At 35.1% G+C, this 23,772-nt stretch overlaps 4 protein-coding genes and 1 long non-coding RNA gene across 5 annotated transcripts; 3 read left to right on the forward strand and 2 right to left on the reverse strand.

Annotated features, from left to right (window-relative positions):
* Positions 1-1,623: 1,623 nt before the first annotated feature.
* On the reverse strand, positions 1,624-2,722 carry LOC135800979 (uncharacterized). Its single transcript, XR_010550265.1, has 2 exons — positions 1,983-2,722; positions 1,624-1,930 (listed from the first exon to the last, which is right to left on the reverse strand). It is a non-coding gene; the product is annotated as an uncharacterized lncRNA (long non-coding RNA).
* Positions 2,723-3,039: 317 nt separating this feature from the next.
* On the forward strand, positions 3,040-5,836 carry LOC135800951 (GRB2-associated-binding protein 3-like). Its single transcript, XM_065314312.1, has 7 exons — positions 3,040-3,238; positions 3,396-4,077; positions 4,134-4,318; positions 4,376-4,654; positions 4,711-4,851; positions 4,903-5,031; positions 5,087-5,836. The coding sequence occupies exons 1-7, from the start codon at positions 3,164-3,166 to the stop codon at positions 5,342-5,344; spliced, it is 1,749 nt and encodes a 582-aa protein (XP_065170384.1). The 5' UTR covers positions 3,040-3,163; the 3' UTR covers positions 5,345-5,836.
* A 170-nt stretch (positions 5,837-6,006) lies between these two features.
* On the forward strand, positions 6,007-6,770 carry LOC135800973 (uncharacterized). Its single transcript, XM_065314328.1, has one exon. The coding sequence runs from the start codon at positions 6,100-6,102 to the stop codon at positions 6,649-6,651; it is 552 nt and encodes a 183-aa protein (XP_065170400.1). The 5' UTR covers positions 6,007-6,099; the 3' UTR covers positions 6,652-6,770.
* A 93-nt stretch (positions 6,771-6,863) lies between these two features.
* On the forward strand, positions 6,864-8,433 carry LOC135800961 (sarcoplasmic reticulum histidine-rich calcium-binding protein-like). The gene is made up of 2 exons (XM_065314318.1): positions 6,864-7,910; positions 7,968-8,433. Exons 1-2 carry the CDS (start codon positions 7,167-7,169, stop codon positions 8,352-8,354), a joined length of 1,131 nt encoding a protein of 376 aa, XP_065170390.1. The 5' UTR covers positions 6,864-7,166; the 3' UTR covers positions 8,355-8,433.
* Positions 8,348-18,912, reverse strand: LOC135800949 (uncharacterized). The gene is made up of 4 exons (XM_065314298.1): positions 18,779-18,912; positions 14,116-14,233; positions 12,604-12,728; positions 8,348-10,728 (listed from the first exon to the last, which is right to left on the reverse strand). Exons 3-4 carry the CDS (start codon positions 12,717-12,719, stop codon positions 8,703-8,705), a joined length of 2,142 nt encoding a protein of 713 aa, XP_065170370.1. The 5' UTR covers positions 12,720-12,728; positions 14,116-14,233; positions 18,779-18,912; the 3' UTR covers positions 8,348-8,702.
* Between the last annotated feature and the right edge of the window lie 4,860 nt (positions 18,913-23,772).

Genomic DNA, 23,772 nt, shown 5'->3' on the forward strand with positions numbered 1-23,772 from the left:
CGTACGGTGCCCTGAACACGAGTCACTTCTACCGCTACCTTCGTACGGTGCCCTAAACACGAGTCACTTCTACCGATACCTTCGTACGGTGCCCTGAACACGAGTCACTTCAACCGCTACCTTCGTGTTCCAAAAACAATATAATAACATTTAAAGAGAAAATGCAAAATTCAAGTTGGGAAACACAGTCCAAGTAAAATCAAAGGAAATTATTATATAGGGTGATGTAAAGAGAAAACGATAAAAAATCCTAAGTTTAAGTGGAATTTTGACAAATTAAGCATGGAAAATTAGTATACAGGGTGTTACAAAAAACACTAAGGGAAATTATAATACATTAATATAAATAATAAATTGTAAGGACCTTAATTAGGCACATTGTAGAAATGATGAAATACGCGAATCATACAAAAAGAGTATCCGACGGCCGACGGAACATCACTCACGGTTTATCTCTGCGCATTAACAATTCGCATTTGAACGCCGCACATCACTCGCGCACAATGGAAGGAGCATTTAGAAATATTATGTAATGACGCGAAAAATATTAAGAAACTCAAATTATTGTGAAGAAAATGTGCGTGCAGATCACTCGACGACAAATATGAGACCGACGTACCACGCAAGCCAACCGCGAGACGAACCGCGTGGCGATCGCACAAAAATTGCACGAGATAAGAAAACGTGTTTGTTTGTAAACACTGATACATTCACTGATACTCGAAAATCATTGAAATATAGCAAATTGTATAATACACAAAAAAGTGTTGTATCGCGTTTATTTATACGAAAAGTATTAATCAGAATTAATAACTTACGAGAACAGCATCGTTTTCCAGAAATGACTAACAGAATAAGTCCAATGGTCCGCACTGAAACAGACAATGAGACAATTAATTGTGAGACAAGGCATACGCAAGTGAAAATAGATTTGCATTTGATTGATAAAACATAATACTCAAATTTTCTTTATACCCGATTGCATTCAGGTACTGAAAAAAACGTGGCGTATCAGAGAACGAAGCAATAACAATACGGACACAATGTATTGTATAAACACAAGATGAAATCCACAACACCGATAAAAATGTATACTAGGTACATGCATTCAAACAAAAATTAATAAAATTTAAAATCGCACCATAACTGCAATATTTTCAAGCACACTGTTTAAGAAGTTAAGAAAATTACCATACCTTCGAATTGATAATAGACATCCGGGACACGTTAATCGTTAATAATAAACCAGAACACCCGACACTTATATTACGACCAAACCACAGATTATTCATTCTACTGGACACGATTAAGCACCTTTCTACTAAATTACTGATCGGAAATAACATATAGAGCAGCCCACAGAGCAGAATTTGCAGCGAGAGAATCGCGTGGAACACGATAAAAGTTGTTTTATCCGGCATTGATAAATACGCCGCGCAAAATACGAATACAACTCTTGCACGTTGAAAGAACAATATAAACAAACCGATTTTGTTGGGGCCATTACGGTATAAACGATTGTATTTCTAATATACAAAATACTAAATACAAAATATTATCTCGTTATTGCTTAGTTTGTTAATTACTATAATTATGAAACCTTATGCAATGAAAAATCCAAAATGAAATACACTCTATGACGTCATGTTTAATTAATTTTTACAACTAACATATGGTTTAACTGCATGTAGAGTGTTGCCCGGACAAATATCGATTAATCCCATGAAGTCGTACATATTAACCGAAACCATCCAGAATCGTTTCATCAAGACGCATTTAGTGCAGTGATGTTTACTTTTCAATACAGTTGATGCAGTGGGCATCGCGGACACCACAGAAACCAGTGGCTTGCTTACTGCCCGCGGACCTTTGAGTCCAAGCGAAACATTCATCTTTGATTCCGTATGTTTAACACCAGGCATGCTGAAAGCTATTATATTCTCAAGTTTACTAAGTAATACGTCGTTATAAAAAGGACTTACATAAGAGTCCAGAAGATCTAAAATATTATTTCGTGAATAAACTCAATTGGTGACAATTGTAGAAAGATTGACACTGTTCACGAAACCCTCCAAAGCCGCCTTAGAAACGTATTCATTTATTATTGCCATTGTTTTCGTTTGACACCAGCATATTTGAAATATGTCGGCAATCATGTCAAAATTTGAGTAGTACATCGCTAAGTTATGTTCATTTTGTTACTATCAATCCCTTCGGCACTGAGCTGGTACTTGTTATACATCACACTAAGAAAATCCTACAAGAACGAGTCACCGGAGTTTGCAAATCGTTTAGCTACACTATGTCATGCTACCATTATGGCGACATTTGGAAGTTCACAGTGTTTCATCAATGGTTGGGCATTTCGGAATTGTGAAGAACCAAGAACAAATTCACAACTTGCCATTCTCTTACTCAGCCTGGGATACTTCATATTTGACCTGATCTGGTGCGCATATTACCAAACGGAATCAAAATTAATGATCGCCCATCACGTATACAGTTGTTTTGCTATGGCGCGGATATTGGCAAAGGGCACATTAACCAATCAAGCTACTTGTGCTTTAGGATTGATGGAAATCACTAATCCACTGCTACAGTTAAGGTGGTTCATTAGAACGTTGGGATATAAGAACACCCTGTTTTTTACAATTGTGGAATTGAGTTTTGTATTAATCTTCATTAGCATGCGGCTAGTTTTAGGCACATTTGTAACGTTAGAAGTATTGATTGGAAATCAAGATTTTGAGTTCAAATTGTTAGCTATAGTCATTTATTTAGTGTCCTGGGGATTTATGATAAACATGTACATGTATATAAGAAGGAAATATAGCGAGCCTGCAACCGAAGTTGAAGATGAAACGGATAGAAGAAATACAATATCAACTTTTACTATGTAGTGTAAACATGAATTACGGACAAATACACCTAAGTTTTCAAACGAGGTTACTTGAATTCAAATGTGGGGAATTTTGACGCTCCAAGTTTTAAATTTTCCTTTACTGTATAGATGCCGCTCTAGTCGCATCAAGTACGCATGTGTTAGTTTATGTGACATCACAGAAGGAATCATAATCATAATTGCATTCTTCACATTAGTCATCATCATGTATTCTATCTGAAGGTATGATTTTAATTACCAAAGCTCAATTAAAGGTTCAAGATGTCAAAGAATATTCAAGAAATACACAGCGGTTGGTTAACGAAGTCGCCGCCAGCGAAACGCATATGGCGCGGGGTAAGTGAACAAATTACTTTCAAACAACAACTCAAAACAAATGTTATTCATGTTTGCAAAACAATGAGTATCCTCGAGCTACGTTGAGTCAGTCGACATTATCCAGCGATAACGAGCAGTTTTATTTGTGCTCTAACGAATTTATTTTGTTATTTAGCGCTGGAGACGACGTTGGTTTGTCTTACATGCAGGTGAATTGCCAGCTCAGTACAAGCTATCATATTTCACTGATAGAAACAACCACAAACTAAAAGGCATTATAGACTTAGACCAAGTTGAGATACTCAGCAAAGGCCTCAAGTTTGAAGACAAGAAACTTAAGTTTGACTACATATTTGACATAAAGACTCCCACACGTACTTATTACTTGGCTGCAGAAACAGAAAATGAGATGATACAATGGGTAAATAATATCTGCAAGCTGTGCAACATGAGGGCGACAAGTGATGAAGAAGATTGTGGTATTGACCAACAGGAAAAATTGGTAGCACATTCTCTTGATTCACCACCTGTTTCCCCTGTGAGCACCAGTCCATATATACCAATCTCGGAATGTATCACTGGGAAGACACCGATTTTACCAAATCAGTCAATAGATGAGTATAACATGTCTGCCCAGCATGTGCAGAGCATTTACACCATTGGAAATCATTCCTATGAGATGTCCTCTCCAACATATTTAAATTGTGCTTCAATTTCTATCAATAATCATAAAAGGGAAGTGGAATATTGCAATTCAATGCCAATCACTAATGCATCACCACTACAAAGTCCAACAGACTCAGAAAGTGTGTTTACTGATGATGATTGGTCACATAATATCAGCCAATCTGATACTAGTAAGCATTTTTATTTATTTTTTGTATAAATCATTATTAATTTTTATATTTTTTAGGCTTCAGGAGCGTTAGACCTTCTAATAGTTCAGCTGAGGTTGATACAAATAAAAAATTAAACCATGTGGGTCCACCAAGGCCACCCAAACCACACCATATCAATACATCCCAGACTAATCAATTGAAAGGAACAAAGTCCGGAAATCATAGCAAATCTAATTCTACATGTGATGAAAACACACCAGTAAGTTACGCCTATATCACTGTATTTCCGACTAACTGACTTTTATAATCGTTACAGAATTTGTTGACTGATGAGACATATGATTTCCCGCGGTCGCACGTCGAGAACACGGACACTTTAGGAAAGCGTCACTGTTACAACAATGCGGCGCCCAGTTACATTGACGGCCATATATTTACTTACGATAATCCGTCGCCTAAACCGAGCACCAGTCAATCACAAATATTTAAATACGGTGATGAGCTCGGAGATGAGCCAGCGTCACCGTTATCGCAATCTTCTTCAACCGCACATTATTCGAACCTACCAAGCCCGCTTTTACCTTTTGACGCACAAGTAAATTGTTATTTTTTAATATAGAATATGCGTTTCTATTTGGTTATGCATTTCAGCTTATGCCACCACCTAAAGTCAACCGAGGATTGAAACCAAAGAGGAAACTATCGGATTCATTGTCTGTGGCATCCAGTACTGAGCCCAACTCTCCGAGACTTGCACCATCAGTGGATCGGAAATTAAAGCCATCGACTACGGTAAGTTTTTTGGTTGATTATTAGAATTGAAAATAATCATACAAATCACAGCTCACACTGCCTACCGGAAGAACTTTTGAATCGAGCGATGAGAACTTTAATAGGAAGTGTCGCGCTGCTCCCAGTCCAACACCTTTTGGCAGATCGATCGAAAATTTACAAAGTGACGATAACGAACAGGTAAATAATTAGTTCTCAGACTTTAGACGATGATATTCATACACATTATTATTAGGTATACCATTATTTTGGATCCTTAAACCTTCAACGAAAGAAATTGGAATACCTCGACTTAGATTTAGACAATAAAAATAGCAACAAGTTTAAGCAACGCACAAAATCGACAAACGAAGACTCCTCGGACCGATCACCCGGAGCAATTACAGTGTACAAAAAGGTAGACTTCTTCAAGACGGAAGCATTTAATATAACTCGAAACAATTTAGAGAAAGAAAGAAAACAGGTGCCTCAAGACAATGCCTCTAAGAAATGATCTATGCAATTGTAGTATTCGCCCACAAAATATTGTGCAATTATTGACCAGCATATCAAAACACGTTTTCTTCGAATATTTACTCTATATCTTATTGTTACTCACAAATGTGCTGATAGTTTGCAAACTGTATTACACGTTAAGATATTCATCCGTTAATGTCTACAACATTTATTTGATTGCATTTATTATCTACCAAATTACGTATTACACGGCTGTGGCAATAAAACGCCGAATTCTACAGCTTCTTAATTTCTTACACTTACTCTAAGTTTTCCACATTTACAATTTAGACCAAGTTCAATCATGAAAGAGTACGAATTAATTTACAAAATCAACGATTTATGCTTTAAGATTTGACTGTTGCATATTATTATGTAATGTATGTTTTAATGCTTAAATAACATATTTTAATATACATTATTAGTCGCTTTATTTTGTACTGACATGATGTATTATATTTTTTGCAATAAACAAGATGTATTTTTGTTATATATTACTGCGATTCTTTTAATGGTGACCTCTCTTTTTCCTGTTACCCATATTCAGAGGTATCTCCAACATGTTCGAACGTACGGGTTAATCGTTCGAACCCGTTTGCCCCTCCATATTTCGCAGGTTCACCGGCATAAGGGTGCTCATGCGAATTTGTTTTTATTTATGTAAACTAAACATTAACCGAGTTTGCTTTGGAAACAAGCCAATGTCATATTAATTCCTTTATCGTTTTGACATAACAAATTAATTTGAACACCATGGAAGACTTTATAGACACTGTATCTCTACGCATAAGCGCTCCTAGTGGTGTATTACCAAAGAAAAGACCAGAAGGACCAAAGTTTCAACTCACGGAGGATCAAAAAAAAGATATGAAAGAGGCGTTCGACATCTTTGATTGGGACGGAACAGGCCGTATTGATGTTAAAGAAGTTAAAGTGGCAATTCGTGCTCTAGGTTTTGAGCCACCAAAAGAAGAAATGAAGCGGATGATTGCCGAGGTAGACACGGAGGATTCCGGAAAATTGTCCTACGAAAATTTCATCACGTTGATCGCCGGCAAAATGTGCGCACCAGATTCGAAAGAAGAATTGCTGAAGGCATTCCGCCTCTTTGATGCTGAGCAGAACGGATATATAACGACCGAAACTTTGCTGAGAGTCTCAGAAGAGCTGGGAGAATATGTAACGGAAGAGGAAATTGTCGAGATGATAGATGAAGCTGACGTTGACGAAGACGGCAGAGTTACCGAGGAAGAGTTTGTAAAATTCATGCGTAAAATCACCTTTGCCTCAGTTTTAATCAACTGAATAAGTTTAAATGTTGCATTGACTTTATAAATTATACTACGTTTTTTTTAAGGTATGATCCACATGTAATCGTTATTGTTTATATGTGTTAATTAATAAATAAGTTGTAAATTCAATAAGTAACCAGCAGGTATTACATACCTGTTATTGTTTTCGCTACGGTTTGCAGTTGAGTCGAGTTGCACTAGTTTTCCGAGAGCGTTGCACGAAAGGAAGGAAGAAAAATAGAAAGGATAGTAAATCAAGCATGGATGACTTTTGCATCGCTTGTCTTCACCATAGAAAGCGCATGCAAAATGATGATTAGACTCACAGCTCAATTATCACGCTTGTTTGCGTACCGGTGCATTGAATAACCCAATTCGTTTCTTCAATTCGACCGAACGAATTGGCGCGCACTTAATCCAAATCCGACCACAAAATGGAATTAATCAACACTTCTTATATAAATCACTCGGCAGTGTTGTATTGTTTTCATTTAAAGGAAAGTGTTTACACTGTGCGGACGTGCAATTATGGAGACTGTATTCAAAGTGTTTGTTTTCGTCGCGGCGGTTTTACGAATACTAGATGCTGCACAACCTCGTCCGTCGGGTTTTATCACTGACTTATCTAAAGGAGAACCGCTGGGTCAGTACGCGAAACTATTGCAACCCCCCCTCGCCTTTGCATACAATCACGAACCGAAAACAGCGGAATCAGTTATCAAGCAGAGGAGATTGAAACCTGATCCACCTGCAGAACTTCGAAAATTGAATTCGAAACGAATATTGATACCAAAGAAGTATTTAAAAGAAACGAATCAAGAAACAATTCAACCAGAAAAAGAGAAAGAATTTTTAATTTACGTACCTGATGAACCTCTTAAGCAGGATTCACTTGCAGCTCCTATTATTGTCCCGGAATTATCTGAAGAACAGGTTGCTGAAACAAATACCGAAATTAAAAATCAGCCTAAAAGTGACCAACATGTTGAAGAGTCACATCATAAAAAACACAAACCGAAACCTGTCAACACAAAGTTTAAGGCTGGGGGTGAGAAAACCGACCACCATGAGCACCACGAAGAGTCGAAAAAGAAGGGTGATAAGGGTTACAAAGGAGAACACGTAAAACATAAAGTGGAAAAGGCACATCACGTTGAGAATGAGAAATCTGGTCATCATGAAGATAAAGGAGGTGATGAAAAGAAATTTGATAAGGGTGAAGATTACCAAGCCGCATCACACGAAGAAGATGGTGGGAAGAAAGGATCTAAGGTAAGAATTATTTGACTAAAGTAGTTAAAGAAATAAATAGAATAAATTATTACACAGTATGAAGAAGAAGGGGAAAATGACAAAGGACACGCTACGAAAGGAACACATAACGTGCGTAAAAAAGATGAGTACGTGAAGAAAATTGAATTCTTCGATGAGTATCATGAAGATTCTGATGAGGACGAAGATGGCGGTCATGAGGACGAAAAAGATTTCAAAAAGGGGCATCATGCACACAAAGAGCATGACGATTCAGCATACAAGCATGATGATTATGGCGATTATAAAAGTCATGAAGATTCACACGAGAAGAAAGTCTCAAAAGGTAAACACATTGCTGATGGCCATGGTGCTCATCACGATCACGATAATAAACATGGGAAAAAATCAAATCATGAGAGTAAAAAAATATGGAAAATTATCGTTACCGATAAAAGTAAATAATTAAAGTTCATATATTTAAATTCTTTATATAAATAATAGAAATGTATTAAATACCAGCATTTTGAATTGTGCAAGATAACATTTTGTCACATTTAAGATAATACATTTTTTACCAAATTTTAAACAAAGTTTAAGTTAAGTGATAAATTATTGTCAAACATCACAAAAGTTATAGTGTTCAATCAATTATTCAATAATTAACAAACCAATCACCATGTTTTACCCAGTGTTAACTTAAACTTGATTTAAAATCTACATATTACTCACACAATTTAAGTATCGCCCAAATGCTATTATATAAACTGGATTTTTTCTCTGTAATCTCTGAGAAATGAAAATTACATTTACTTAACTGTATCTAATCGTTTGGTTAACATTTCTGTATGTGACGTCTATTCTCTCCTGTACATTTTTGAAATACCTTGTTAAACTTTGCGCCTTGTCATGCAGGACCTGCAATCCTAGACGTAGTTTCAAGTAAATCAAATCCTTTATCAACCCGAAGATAGTTTCAGTTTTTTCAGCTATTGGATTGATTGTGGTGGTGAAGAATTCATCTGTTGTGGTAGTGTCATAAAGAGTTTCTTTAGTTGAGTCGCTGTTTGGAAGTAAAGTAGGATTAATTGTCGTGGAAGTTGAAGTTGTTGTTGGGGTAGGCACAAAACTTGGTTTCTTATCGCTTGTATCAATTTCATTATCAACGTCTTTTTCTGTTTTATCAATACGACGTGGTACTTGACGCCTTCTTCTTCTGGGCATGTGTTCCATTGAATACAATGCTTCTGCATGCGCTGGAACACTCTCAACTACAAAAACTTTCTCGTGATCTGCATTTTGTTCTTCAATTGTTCTAGGACCATGTTCAGGAACAACCGCAGGTGTCGGTGCTTCAGTACTTGCCTGAACAATTTCTTGTGGTACATTACCAACTACAAACTCGTCATCATTCATGATTGAAACAGAATCTTTGTTTGGTTCCAGTTTTTCAAATGTTTCATAAGTATCTTTATGATTGGAGTAAGTGTTCTTCTTTGGACTGCCAATAATCACTTCTTCAGCTTGATATTTTGTCAAGGGATTCAAAGCAACCGTTTCTACAGAACCCTCCATATAACGTTGATCAACATTCCTGAAACGACTGTTTGGTTGATAGCCCACATTCATACCATTATTATAGTCATTCAATCCGTATGTATTTCTTGAATTGTGTGATCTGGTGTTGTAATAATTATTCACCGGCATACCAGCAATTACTTTACCAATTGCTTCCTCCTCGGCTATGCCTCCAGAGTACTCATCTGTGTAATGATAATTACCTTCTTTATCCTTTCTATCAATTTCGTACGATCTGCGTAACGCACCGAACGGATAAAGGAAGTAACTTGCAAGACCAGCTGTTACCATCAAACCAACCAGACCAACTCCAACGGTAGGCATCACTTCTCGGCTGAGATAGTTATAAAGCTGTGTCCCAATTGGACGTTCCTTGTTCTTCGTAGACAATTTTGTAGAATTGGAAGAATCCATCTTATCTTCAGCCACTGGTTTCTTACGCCTGTTTTTATTCTTCTTCTTTTTCGGAGATGCTGTGGTTGGACGCTTGGTTTTCTTATCGGTGGTTGTAGTAGACAAGTCAAGGGTACCTTCTTTGGCTTCAGGTTGCAGTTCAGTACTTGCGGAGGATTTAGTGGGGACTTTGACAAAATCAGTTTTCTTTGTGCTTGTAGAAACAGACAAAGTAGATGCTTCCAACTTAGGTGTGGTTTTGGATGGTTTGGCGGTTGTAGCAGTATTGGTAACCTTCTTAACAGATTGCGTCGTTTTCGTGTTATTGACAAAGGACGCTTTAACTTTGGTGAGTTTCGTAGTCTTTTCAGGCTTCTCTGTAGTAAGAGCAGTTGTTGCAATATTTGCTTTCAAAGTTGTTGACACTAATGTGGTCGGTTTTTTCGTTGTGGACAAAGCTGCCGGTATTGGTGTCGTCGACTTCCTTTTGAATATCGGCTTGATGACTTTATCGTCATTGCTTGCAGTTGCATTCTTTGCTTGGACTGCGGTTTTTTTCGTTGGTTTATTAGTAGAAGACTGACCGCTTAGTAAGATCCATGTGGAAAGTCCACTGTCAGTTGTGGGTTTGTCAATTTTGTAAAAGTTCATCTTTTTATTCGCTTCATCCAATAACAACGCTTCATCATCAACAGGTTCCGCAATACCTGCGTGTCCAAACTCAATAATTTCAGCATGATCACGCCGTGTTTGTTCCCGAAACTTTGGAGGTGTCCTTGTATCAAATGTAATATGCGATGTGGCGTTCAGTTGCATTAATTGATCGGCTAATTGTTTCATCGTTTCGCTGATAGGAGATACATTTGTTCTAAAACAATCGAAAACAAAAATAATTACATAGCCCACAGGTTAATCATCAGATTACAAAGGATATGGGATAATTGAGGCCATACTAGGAAATAAGAATAATTTGTTTCTCTCATTATTATTTTTCTTTACACGTACAATAAATAATATATACACAAATGTTTCTGAAATAAAATAAATTAAATAATTTACATAATAAATAACAATTATCAACTAAATAACAGTTGTTGCCATTTACTTATATGCAAGCTCAACGTTTTCTTTTCCATTTATCAATAATTTCAAATTTATTATGGCCGTATTTGATACCTATCTAAATTTAGCTTTATATTCTTCTAAACTTCGTTTATGTTTTATACGCAGTGGACGGTGTCCTTTGTAAGGATGATGACCACCTGATAATTTAGTAGTGTCTAAAATATTCGTCCACGTTTTAGTTTGGTGATTCCAAAACCATCCATCTGGATGCACAACCGGTTTGTGGACATGTTTATAATGATAATGTGTTTTTTCCTTATTATCGGACTTGGCGACGAAGAAAAGCGCAGGGAACCACCACGGGAAAATCGCGAAAAAGGTAGCTATCAATGTTTTGACAAAAACAATTACAGGTATAGCAACTAAAACAGGCCAGAGGTATGTAAACACAGTCCGAACAATATTCCAAAGCCCACCGAATATACCCATTAAACCTTTCAAATCCGGAATTGACAAATTAGGCAACATAGGAAATTCAGGGAGTTGGGGTACACCTAATGGAGGAAAGCCACCCGCTCCAGCTGGACCAGCAGGCCCGGCTGCTGGAGCAGCGGCAGGAGCAGCAGCAGCTGCTGCCGGAGCGGCAGGTTCAGCTAAAGGAGCAGACGCAGCAGGTGCCACTGCTTCAGTTTCCGGCCGACGTGTATCCGTAGCTGGGTGATAATGGGAATTAAGTACTACATTCAAATCAGGACAACCGGCTTGTTTTGATTGAGGTGCAAACACATTACTAGTCAAATGATAAGAAGGACAAGGGTTACCCCCTGAATTGGCCGAATAGAACTCCCCTTGGGTTTGCGCATCTGGAATAAGATCCAAATCAACAGTACCAAGAGGAATATCGACTATATCACCTAGGTCACTAGGATCATCAGCAGGATAACCATTGGATGAGGTTTCAACCGCGCTCAATGGAACAATATTATCATTTAGATCTGATTGGGGAGTCTGAGGAGGTCTTTCAAAAGTATATTGCGGGGAATAAGAAGTCACCTCAGGCATTGGATCTGGTGCGGGAATGTGATACAAAACAAAATCAGGTTGTGGTTGCGGTTGTAGTTGCGCTTGTGGTTGTTGTTGCTTCTGTTCATTCTTCTTTGTAGAATTACTATTACGGTGCAACTGAGTGTAATTCTTGTATCTATTAAGATCGTGCTTGCTATTAATTGTGGTGAACGGCCACGTGGGTTTAATTTTTTTGATTATTGTGTTATTTGTTTTGGGTTTCAATGTGGTCGTAACAAGACGAATGCCACCGCCAACAGTACCGCGGTGGTATGTAACGGTTGCGTTTTTCAACTGCACATTCGTATTCGGACTTAATTTAACTTTCGTGGCGCTTTCCGGCTTTTTAACCGTCGGCGGCTGTTTACGGCTGCCTTTCGTATCGGACTTAACCACGCTGATTTTAATGAAATTCTCTTTGTTGGCCGGATGCGTTTCTTTCGTGCCGCGATGTGATTGTGAGCGCGCGCGATTGTCGGTAACTAACAGTTCTTCGTTTATGGTAATGTTCGCTAATCTACGTAGAGCTTGCATATAAGTTGACGTCGTTTTGTTACTCATTATCGATATGCTACGAGGATTGTTAAGAAATGCGTCTTCGTCGGATCGGTACCTGGATGTGGTCGACGTCGTCGGCGTCGTGCTACTGCTGCTCGTCGGCATCGACATGACTAATGATAGTGTCATTAAGGACACCACCAGACACCACTGCCCGGTGTAGCTTAACATTTTTTACACCTGCAACAAACAGAAACAAAAGGTTAATGTCATGGCGTACTACATTATGTCTTGTACTGTTACAGAACTCGCAATTTTATTCTTATCATGCTAAATTTTGCATCAACAAAAAGTTTAAACCGATCATTTTGAAAGGTTCTTCAACTTCTAACTGTAGATAATTATCATGCGGGTTTTTTTCTTCAGTTTTTACTAATACTGCTAATTAAATTAATTAAATAAATCAAAAATAGTAATTGTCGTTGAACATGTTTTTAGCTATCGCTTCAATGAATATGTTTGCAATGACGTACTGCTTCATAACTGTTTGTCGCATTCCGTGAATTATTTAGCTGGATTTGTTTGTTTTGAATCATAAGAACTCATAACGCTCCTCATGAATACATTTTAAGTATGAGGCTTAATTTAGCAGAAAAAATACCACAACTGTATTTGAGCTATTAGTGAAATGCCGTTTTAGTAAGTAAATAGTAAAATAGAGGTAAATATTTTAATTATTGCAAATATTATTACAGTTAACATGCAGTAATGCATAAACCTCAAATATGGAATTGCAATAAAGATATTTAATTCAAAGTGAATTGTTATTTTCCATTGTGTTGTGAGTAATTTATCTCGCAATATGTTGATGTGTGTTAATGAAGACGTTGGAATCTGTGTACCACACTGTCCGACGTCGCGGTTGTTGTCTTCGGATGTCTATTCATCCAAAGTGGAAGGTGGAGGAAACGTAATGGACATACTCGAGGAATGATACCGCTAAGTTCGTTGACTTTCCCTGACCATGGCAGTGATTTCATGGTCATTCAAAGCGCACGTACATCGACAACTTTTGGACGTGTCCAGCTTTTTGACATCTTCCACACTTGTACTTACGAGTATTTGCGACGAAATGAATTATGTAATGTTTACTTTAATGATAACACCTTAGCGTCAACTCAATCGCAAATATTTCAACATCCTTCGACTATCTATGATGCTAATTAATTCATTGACTATATTGCATAATTACCTCGAGAAGATATCTAACATAAAGTTACATGTTAGAAATTGCTAATTTTATAGGTCAACTTTTTCACTTTTTATAAAAACTTGCAATTCTACGATGAATTATTTAATTTCTCTCACATGCATGCACCGTATGAAATTAGACACAATAGCTGTGTTTAAGAAGCGTGTAACGCAAATTAGAATTACTACAGGTGAATTAATAAAGTGCGCATAAATTAAAATGTTAAAATATGTGTTAGTTTATCATAAAATATTGTACCAACAAATAAATTAATTAAATTTTTCAAAATATGGATGTTAAACATTTTTAAAAAAATTGTTTGTTATAATTTAAAGAATTTGAAATATTTGAAAAATGTAAAAGTTTAAAACTTACTTTTATTAAACCACTCTGATCGAAGAAGTAAACACTGACACATCTGAAGAACTACTGTTGGATGAAACGAGTTATTGAAGACGAGACGTCGAGGGATAACGGAACCCATGGCATACGCCTGAAATGTTTTTCAACAATTAAACCGCTTGCCATTCAACCAACACAAAATAAACATTCTTGAGTATCAACGTAGGCAACACACCGTGCATTACGTACAATATTATTTGTTGTGTTGTACGACTGGTTACATATAATAGCAAAGCATACCGCATTAAAAATGTGTATAACTTTTTATCTATCAAAACTCTTGTATATAATTATTGTAAATGTATGGTAATGTAATCATTATTTATTTATATGCAATTAATCATATTGTCTATGCTGCAGACTAAACGATAGCCCTAAATTGTTTATAGGTCATTATTACGACAGATTTATCTGTGTGAGGTCTTCCTCAGCCACATCTAATAATTGAATATGTAAATACGTAACTACATATTAAATATTTTTGTATAATGAGTAGAAATGCGTTGAAAGGCTTAAATCATCTTTAATAAAATGATTATACAAATATAATTAGTTTTTCTTCCGGTGCCTGAAAACTCTAGCCATAAACTTAACACACCGCAACATATTGTCGTCTCCCAACATCTTTCAACACTCACGTATGAACGAATCAAGTAGGCAGAGATAAAAAGAAATGTGACCTAGTCCTGGTCCATTCTGACCTAGTAATCATCTAGTATCTCGATTATAAACGCGCTGGTCGAACGACGTGCGTGAATAGCCGCGACTCACATCACACAGCCTCCAACAAAGTTGTGTCAAACTTCAATTTCTATTAATTTCTATAACTAATTCCCTGTAACACGTTTTCTACTAAATATACATTGTAATTAAGATGACAACTTAAACATCATGGTTATTGACATCAATAAATCGTTCTAGATTTTTACTGATTTTTTTATATGACAATTTAATCTTAAAATATTTGAAATTTGGCGAAAGCTACAACCTATTTCCTGTCTTGATGTAATTCACCTTCACATCGTAGATGAAAGTGTTAAAAAAACTAAAATGCCTCAGTTTTGAATCATGTTGTATTATTATTGTAGGTACCTATATTTCGGAATATTAGTAATTGTGCAATTTACAATTTATGTACGACCTTTATGCACCCACGCTCTTGAATGATTTAAGTAGGTTATTCAAGTTCATGATCAGGTTCAGCTGTTGAGAATTATTCAGATTTCGATTTCTCGAATTGGGTTAATTCAAAATTGTGCAATCAAGATGTCTTATAGCTTGTACAGATTACCATCACTGAATCACGGAGTACAATTCTGCTAAATTTCTTAGAATGCATTGTAAAGTTGTGATTTCCGCAACAATTTATTCTCATGTAATTAGTTTACACATTTGTGTAGTTTTGTTGTGCTAGAAATCGCAGTTTGGTTAAGAACATTTATCTGTTCATACTCTAAACTTTGTAATGTTGTGTTCATTTAGTACAAGTGTATAAATATTTGTTTTATATCACAATTGTTTGATCGTCATTATTGTTATGTACCAACTGTTTTATGCGGATATAAAAACGATCGTAAAATGCACCGCGCGGTAAACGCAACGATGACATGCCATAATCAACAAGAAAAAACGCTGTAAAACGTCAAAGAAATTATTCAAACTATATTGAGCGTAAAAATGCGAAATGCTCTAAATGCTCAGTAAGCATTTAGTAAGTTACTATGTTTTTTCTGCTTTACCATTACATAATCAGTAATAAAATTTGAGTTTTTGAGATTTAAAACTTGAGTTTTAGTTGATTTAAGCTTTTATTTAGTGGCAGTAAAGTTGCAAAAGCATCGTAAAGAAAGCGTCGTATGAGATCTCAGATCAAATAGTACATCAAGAAGAAAGTAATGACTTACATTGCGACCGACTGCTGTTTGTGCGGTTCGATAGTAATCCTCAGCATGTGTGTGAATGTAATTTTTATAACACGTAAAACTAAAGGTTATAAATGATGGCATCAGGAAGCAATTAACCTGCTAATTACACTTTTACGTTTATTTTTCATGCATGTGCACATAAATATCTAGACCAGTAGACGTTTTTAAAGCAAAAATAATGCACCAGTAAATTAATTTTGAAAACAATATAGAGTTATTTTTGTTTTAATTTTTCGAAATAAGAATGCTAAACTTTTAACGGGTAATAATACGACCATTAACATGTTACTATATTCTACATTAATTAGAAATTTGCGCTGATTGAAATCGCATGTTTCTAAAATTATAACCCAATTAATCATAATTCATGGCCACTTCCTCTTTGCATGTTAAATTGTAATTTGTCAAAACATAATTACTTTCTTCGCAATAACAACTTTTTTGCTAATAACTTCTTCTTACATTTCTAAATTAATTTACAGCTGATAATTGTTAATAAAGTAATATTAAAACAATTTTATCTCACCAATAATAATGGCACACAACGATGAAGTCTATGATAACTCGCAAATTAAAGATACATCTGCTAAATTGGCGTGCGCAGCCTTTTTGCAACGATGCGCCGGTTAATGTAGCGACAAGTGACATTTTTCAACCTCGCTAATTAAAACTGTATGATAGCATTATGCAGGTGCCAGCTAGATGAACACCAGAAGAATAACCGATAAAAGCGTAGTTAGAGAACGTTAAAGTTACGTATGTTACCACATAAATTATCTTCACGATCATATAATTATATTTAAGCACTTATGGTGTTATGTTAGCGCTAATTTCAAATTGCAATTATTAATTTTTAATTAGGTATTTATTTGACAAATTTGCACAAATTATTTTAACTATGCATTTTGCAACATTTATTAGTTAATAGAATTATGTTGGTAAATATTTATTTAATTAAATTTAATTAATCAGTCATTAATATACAAATTTTATTGCTATTTTGATATTCAATTAATGCGTTGCAACACAGCTTTCTAAATCCGGTGTATGATATGTGAGGAACATTATTTATAACAGTAACAGATAGGAAGAATATTGAATTTTGTTTGTCAAAACAAAACGGTTTGTTTATGAGGGCAATTATTTTTATGCGTGTTATATTTTTGGCGATTAATTCAATTATCATAAAAAATGCCAGTCTCGTTCGACACGCACAATACTCTTTGTAAATACGCACATAAAAATATAAAATCAGTTATTAATCGAAAATAAAACGCTGACACAAATAATTTTTTTCCTTCAAAATCCGCGGTGAAATTGATTAAAAAGGCACAAATCAAAAATTTCCCTAGCAAGAAATCAAAGTAAAAGTAAAAATTGATGTTGATTTGCAGCGATTGCCCCAAAGACTCAGAATGCAAATCTCAACAGGCACAATATAAATAATTGCAATATAAAATCGCATCGTAATGAAAGTCTTTCACTTCTGCACATCGAATATAATCAACCAAGTGAATGCATCGCTAATCGCAGCGAAACGAAGCAAAGTATGGATTGAAATATGGATTGGTCAGTAGCTTGTAACGCTTTACTATCGCGTACCTGCGAAGATACGTGACGACGCATACTACGCATACCACGTCGCCGGCTGAAACTATGTGGGTTAATGTAATGTGCGTTTGCGTTAATTGGTCAGTTTTTAAATAAATAAAATTTGTAGCATGCCCGGCGCAAATATATGTACATATTTATCAGAAAGAAGTAGTGTTATATTTTCACGCACCCGACGATGCGTTCAACAACTCTCTCTTGTTATAAATAACTAGGCAAAATTAAAGTGGAATCTGTTTTCCATTAAAAATAAAGCTTATTTCACTTTTACAGTCAGTTGCGGATAATCTCTAATGTTTTCTACACAATGCATTCGTGCAAAATGTGTTTTTCATTATACATAAGTAATGTGGATATTTGCACTGTTATCTTTAGTTAAAATTAATGAGCAATAAAGATTTTAATTGGTAATTTACGAGATGCTGCTAACAGTGCAATGAATGCACTTCTAGGTAACTAGCATATGTTATTACATGTCAACATATTTAAGGAAATTTATGTTTATGAGGGAATTTGCAACTATAAACCTCAAAAACAATGTGATTTTGATATTGTAACGGTAGACCAACCAAAAATAGAATTAGTTATTATATAATAAACTTTTTCAAAATAAAAACAATTTTCCATTCCTTTCTATAACGAATAGAAAACTTATTTTTAAATATCTAATAAATAGAAACACCGTTAGTGTCGTTGGCACATTTTTTATGTTAAATCATTAGCAGGTGAACATCTTGACCCAATCTTTAATATTGAATATTGATGATCTATAAATAAACAAGTTCTTTACATCTGACCACTTCTTCTACATTCTTTAAAACTTAAATATCATGTATCAACTAAAAATCTAAATGATTTATACCTCATATTCTGTCATAATATATTCAATTTATAAATTCTGCCTCTATTCTGTGACACAGATGCCTACAAGATGAGTAGTTCCTACATGTCCTTTCAAACCAGCCTCAAATATTTTATTATAAACGCCTACTTTTACGACATTAATCTGTTTATGAATGTATGCTTGCCTTTTTAAAATAGATATAATGTAACCGTAAAAAAATTCTACATCTACAATGCGAGTAATGACAAAAACTTACCTCATTACGTGTGTAATTAGTGAGATGATTAAATTTGCATCCAGTGATCACATAATGGATTCCACTTATTATTAAACTTTCCACTCTGTTAACTAAAACTGTATTAAGTATTTAGTAACAAACTAACGTGAATTGTAACTCAGTTAAGCTTCGTGTAACTTTTGGTTTAAATATTTTGTCTTCTCAGGTATCCAAAAGTGTTATAATATTTGCTGAATGTGCCCCTTGACTTATCCACACCGGAAGAATGGATCCAATTGGCTTCTTGTTGAGCAATCGGCACGCACAGTTAATTAAACGTTTTTAAGTCGCGTTCTTACGCTTGAATGAGCATTCAATGCATTCTCCTCTTTACGCTTTTACAGTTCAGCTCAGCGTTGGTTAATATTAATGTTTGGATATCCTGGACTAGAAAATTCTCGGCAAATAATGACTTTTTGGTGTGCCTCCGTCTTCGAAGGTCAAGTGTGTGTAATTAATCACATTTGTTAATTTCGGTCGGATTTAAATCGATAGTCGTGAATGTGCGCTCGTAAAATGAAGGCGGAACTATTCGTCTGATCTAGTTAATAGAAAGTCACTTGTTTTATTCCTTCAAGATCAATCTGTTTATATATTCACGTTTTAGACTTTTTAGCTTCGTTGCTTGCTTCTTCGCATATTACAAATAATTCATTAGACATTCAATCCTGTCGCGTTTTAATGTGCGTAACACATTCAAGCTTATCGCTCTTAGTCACAGATGTAAAACGTAAGATCTAAGATGGTAGAGATTGCGATCCTATTTTCGCACTGCACTATACTTCGCACACTGCTAATTGCAATCTATAACTTGATGGTTATTCTATTTTTACTGATGATCCACACTGTTAATGGTCTTAATTGCCTACAATTCTATTGTTCCTGAAGTTTCTTCTTTGGTTTCGATATTTCGATGTTTCGATGTTGACTTGCTCAAATTCACACTCAAATTTAACACATTCTTTTTCCGCTGTTGTTTCTAGCACGGACGGTGGTCGGATTATGATTTGAAGCACACGTTTGGTGTCTTGTCTGGCCGACGCTGCGGCGAAGAGATCCGAAAATGAATTGTTAGTGCAAACTTGTTGGGAGCTGCTCGACGGCGCGCCGCTTTGGCGGAACGCATGTACGCGAAGAACTTTCGTCGGATATCAACATTTCGGGTGGGACGTGTTTCTCTAATTACTCTGGAAGGGGATTTCCTTCACTCTTCATTCAAGTTCGTCTTCTTATCTCCGTTGACAATGATAATATGTGCGCGTTTTGTGTAACTTGAGGAAGACTTTCATTTGCATACAGGCGGTTCATGATTTAAAGAAAACACGTTTAAAAGAAAGAACTAATATTATATATCCGCATACCAAGTATTTATATGAATCATGGGATATTTTTTGTGTGTTTTTAGGTCTACTAAATAATAATAGTAAAATTATTCAAATAATATCCGCAACAATCGCTAATTTTCTTGGGTTTGAAAAAGTTTCCATTCGGGTCACGAAATGCTCGTATAATTTCACATGCTTAATTTTGTTTGTTGCTTTTACTTGCAAAATTAAATCTACGAATGGTAATCAGATAAATGGTACTTACCCAATGATGCATCTTTGGAACGTTGTGATGACAACACCAAATAAGTTCAATTGCACAATTTCGCGTTCGGCACTAAACCACAACTCGAATATTAATTTTACAATCCAAAAAACACTAAAATGTTCCCACACGTCTATCAAAATTAAAACTGAAAGTACAACATTAAGGCTATGAACATTAATTCACAATGAATTTTCACTTGGTGAAATTTTCGCTTGTTTAAGGCTAACGATTACTTCCCAAAAGTAGTATGAAATGCATATTAATATTATGAACACATCTGTGTCACTTGTCTCTTCATATCGAACAACATTTATGCAAATGTTCCTTATTAGGTAGAAAGATGTCAGTGATAAAATGTAAATTAATTTAATTTGCATTTACAAGTAGGTTCAATGATAGTCAAACAATTATTGTTGACACACAATGACTCATTGTAAAGCGCTCTTCTGAATTCTGCTCCACATTTAATATGTACAAGTGTACAAGTGCACTCAGATGTTATCTAATTATGTCAAACGTAAAATATGATTTCGTATAAAAAGTAGCAAATGTTTATGTTTATACTTGTGCTGAAAGTATAATTTTTTCACTAAAATTTTGCCATGTTAGATCAAGAACCGTTAAATATGAAAGTTGACATTGTTACATTTTATAAATAAATTTTCCAGTTAGTACATTGTATGCGAATAGTAGATTACCAACAATCCGAATTATAAATCACCGAAGATTCGATGGTCAACACTGCACAATAATATGAATTGTAATTTTCTTGTTAAAACACGTTTTACAATTGTTTTCGCGTGTTCACGCCACGCGGCCCGCGGAGATACTGCTGATATATACCTGTTATTCTCACAACGATCTTTTCTTGTTATTGACAAAACTCTTCTTATCAATTTATCGGAATTTGCAGCGCACAATGTATACAACCAATGTTTCTCTTTTCTTACAATATAAACACAAATTCAATAAAAATAAAACATTTATTAACATGATTCTGTGCCTGGTGGCAAAAGAAATCCATCATTCTTACAAATATTTAACTCCTCACTATATTTCAACTCGTTATTATCACAATAAAAATCAACTTTGCTTCTAAATATAGTATCCACACTATTATTACTAGTTATATTGGTAACAACATGCTTTGTAACATCACATTTTGGAGGCTCAGGTACCGGACACTTTCCAGTATCAACCAGAAACGAATTCCAAAACTTATAATTTTTCAACCATGCTGTCATTTCAACTGGCCCTGTAATATTGCAGGTATTCCTTGGTGGTCGTGTTAATTTGAAACAATTAGTGAATATACTGAATGGTACCATCCATTCAGGATCACAGAAGGCCAATTCAAAATACATCTTGACTCGTGGATTCTTCCAATAGTAAAAACGACAACCGTAGGCTGTTATTCTGGGTGCATCTATGTAAGGCCTGCGGCCAAGCCGTTTATTATCCTTGTAGATATAGTCCAACATTATTTTTTGGCAGTATCTAATCCAGAGGCGCTGTTCGGATGGAGATCCATTATAAGTTAGCATACTTTCTGATGATTTTGAAGGAAAGATGTTAGTTAACAGAGTGCTGGTAAGGAAAACATATATGATTACTTGTTTAATGGCCAACATTTTGTTTGTAGATAAAAACAATTTGTTTGTTGTTATAGGTTTTAAATATTTTTTATCATTTAAATATGCGGTATGCAAAACATTTAGAACGTATTATCAATTTATTCAAAGTTATTTGTAATATTGTAGAATTCTTTTACGTGTTGCTTCAAATACCAAAACTAAACATATTGATAACATTATCAACAATATTCTGTACCAGGAGGTAAAACAATTCCATTTTTCTTACATGTGACTATCTGCTGACTATACTTCAACACTTTATTGTTACAATAAAAATCAACATGGGTTCTAATCACACTGTCCTTGTAATATCCACTGGTAATATTAGTAACAACATGACTGGTAATATCGCAACTGGGAGGTCTGGGCACTGGACATTTACCGGTATCAACCGTAATTAATTTCGAAGAGAATACATCATCGATATATGTATCTAAATAAGTTTCCCCGGTCATATTACACATGTTTTTCGGTGGTTTATAAACAGTTCCACAATCAGACCATGTATCAATCGGGGTAATCCATTCCAAATCACACAATTGTATGTACACTCCAATTTTCACTTGTTGATTGGTCCAATAAGAAAACCTACATGCAAATGGTATCTGATAATACACATCGATATATAACTTTCGACCAAATATTTCATTGTACATGTCGATGTAGTCCAACATTTGTTTTTGACAGATTCTTATCCATAGGTGCTGTTCAGATATAGACGGCTTATAACTATCAATATTCTTTGGTGGATCAGAAGAAGTTAAAACACTGCTGATTATGAAAACCAGAATAGTTGTTAGTTTTATATGCAACATGTTGTTTGGTAAATTAAAGATAAATTTTGTTTTGGCCACGTTTTATATTTGTGTAAGCAAAAGAATGCAAAATATTTAGTAATTATTATTATGTTATATCTATAATAGAACGCCGAATGTTTACGAAATTACAAAATATAAATTTAAAGCATTTAAATTCCGTTGATGCACGCAATTTCAAATATTTAAAATTGATACAATTCGTGCAAACTTATATATAATATGATATTGCAAGCGTTGCAATTTCTAATGGCTTTCTTGTGATAATCCTCCAAACTGGGCACTGGTTTGCGGAAAGGTGAAAGGCGCCAAGTAAACACTATCCAAAGAATGGAAACAATTAAATAGTAGGTCGGCCTGCAGGCTTACCCAAAGAATGTGCAAAAAATAATGCTTGTTAATCGTCAACGAATGCGAAATTTATAATCATAATTATTATGACACATAAAGACTATATTTGGTCTTTGTTTGGCAAGCGTAAAGTGTTTATTGTTGAATCAATATTTTGTTTTGTTATTATGCCTATAAATAAAACAAAAAAATCTCATGCTTCCTTGTTAAAAGAAAGAAAACAATTTGTGTTTTACTGCGGCGCGTCGACCGTTTTGTCCTAGAATCAGCAGTCGGTATGAGTGGCAATAAAGAACATGAATCGAATTTTGAAGCAACGAATGGCCAAAATTATAAAGTGAAACGAGAAACCTCGATACTTCATACCTCACAGACAAGAGTTCATTAGGTCTTGGATGAGCTACGTGATGTTTTGTTCGAAATTTTTGGTTTTTATTCCGTAGTTTAACATAAGCACATAGTTATATTCATCTACCGTTGGAGATAAATTATACAAGACTGAATTTAAGTGGTTATATAGAATAAATTAATGTCTAAGTTTTAATTATTGAATGGCCAACAGTGTTACGTTTAATTTGTG

The sequence above is a fragment of the Atheta coriaria genome, unplaced genomic scaffold (genome assembly GCF_025399875.1).
Source record: "Atheta coriaria isolate IRGN ID8LTWV9N9 unplaced genomic scaffold, Caltech_Dcor_3.1 hic_scaffold_2_pilon, whole genome shotgun sequence".
NCBI classification, from domain to species: domain Eukaryota; kingdom Metazoa; phylum Arthropoda; class Insecta; order Coleoptera; family Staphylinidae; genus Dalotia; species Dalotia coriaria.

Coding starts and splice junctions, on each gene's coding strand:
- LOC135800949 (XM_065314298.1), bottom strand. CDS start 12,719: ATGTTAAGCTACACCGGGCAGTGGTGTCTGGTGGTGTCCTTAATGACA. Junction 10,729..12,603: donor ACGACGTCGACCACATCCAG/GTACCGATCCGA, acceptor CGATTGTTTTAG/AACAAATGTATCTCCTATCA.
- LOC135800951 (XM_065314312.1), top strand. CDS start 3,164: ATGTCAAAGAATATTCAAGAAATACACAGCGGTTGGTTAACGAAGTCG. Junction 4,655..4,710: donor TTTTACCTTTTGACGCACAA/GTAAATTGTTAT, acceptor TATGCATTTCAG/CTTATGCCACCACCTAAAGT. Junction 4,852..4,902: donor AATTAAAGCCATCGACTACG/GTAAGTTTTTTG, acceptor TACAAATCACAG/CTCACACTGCCTACCGGAAG.
- LOC135800973 (XM_065314328.1), top strand. CDS start 6,100: ATGGAAGACTTTATAGACACTGTATCTCTACGCATAAGCGCTCCTAGT.
- LOC135800961 (XM_065314318.1), top strand. CDS start 7,167: ATGGAGACTGTATTCAAAGTGTTTGTTTTCGTCGCGGCGGTTTTACGA. Junction 7,911..7,967: donor GTGGGAAGAAAGGATCTAAG/GTAAGAATTATT, acceptor ATTATTACACAG/TATGAAGAAGAAGGGGAAAA.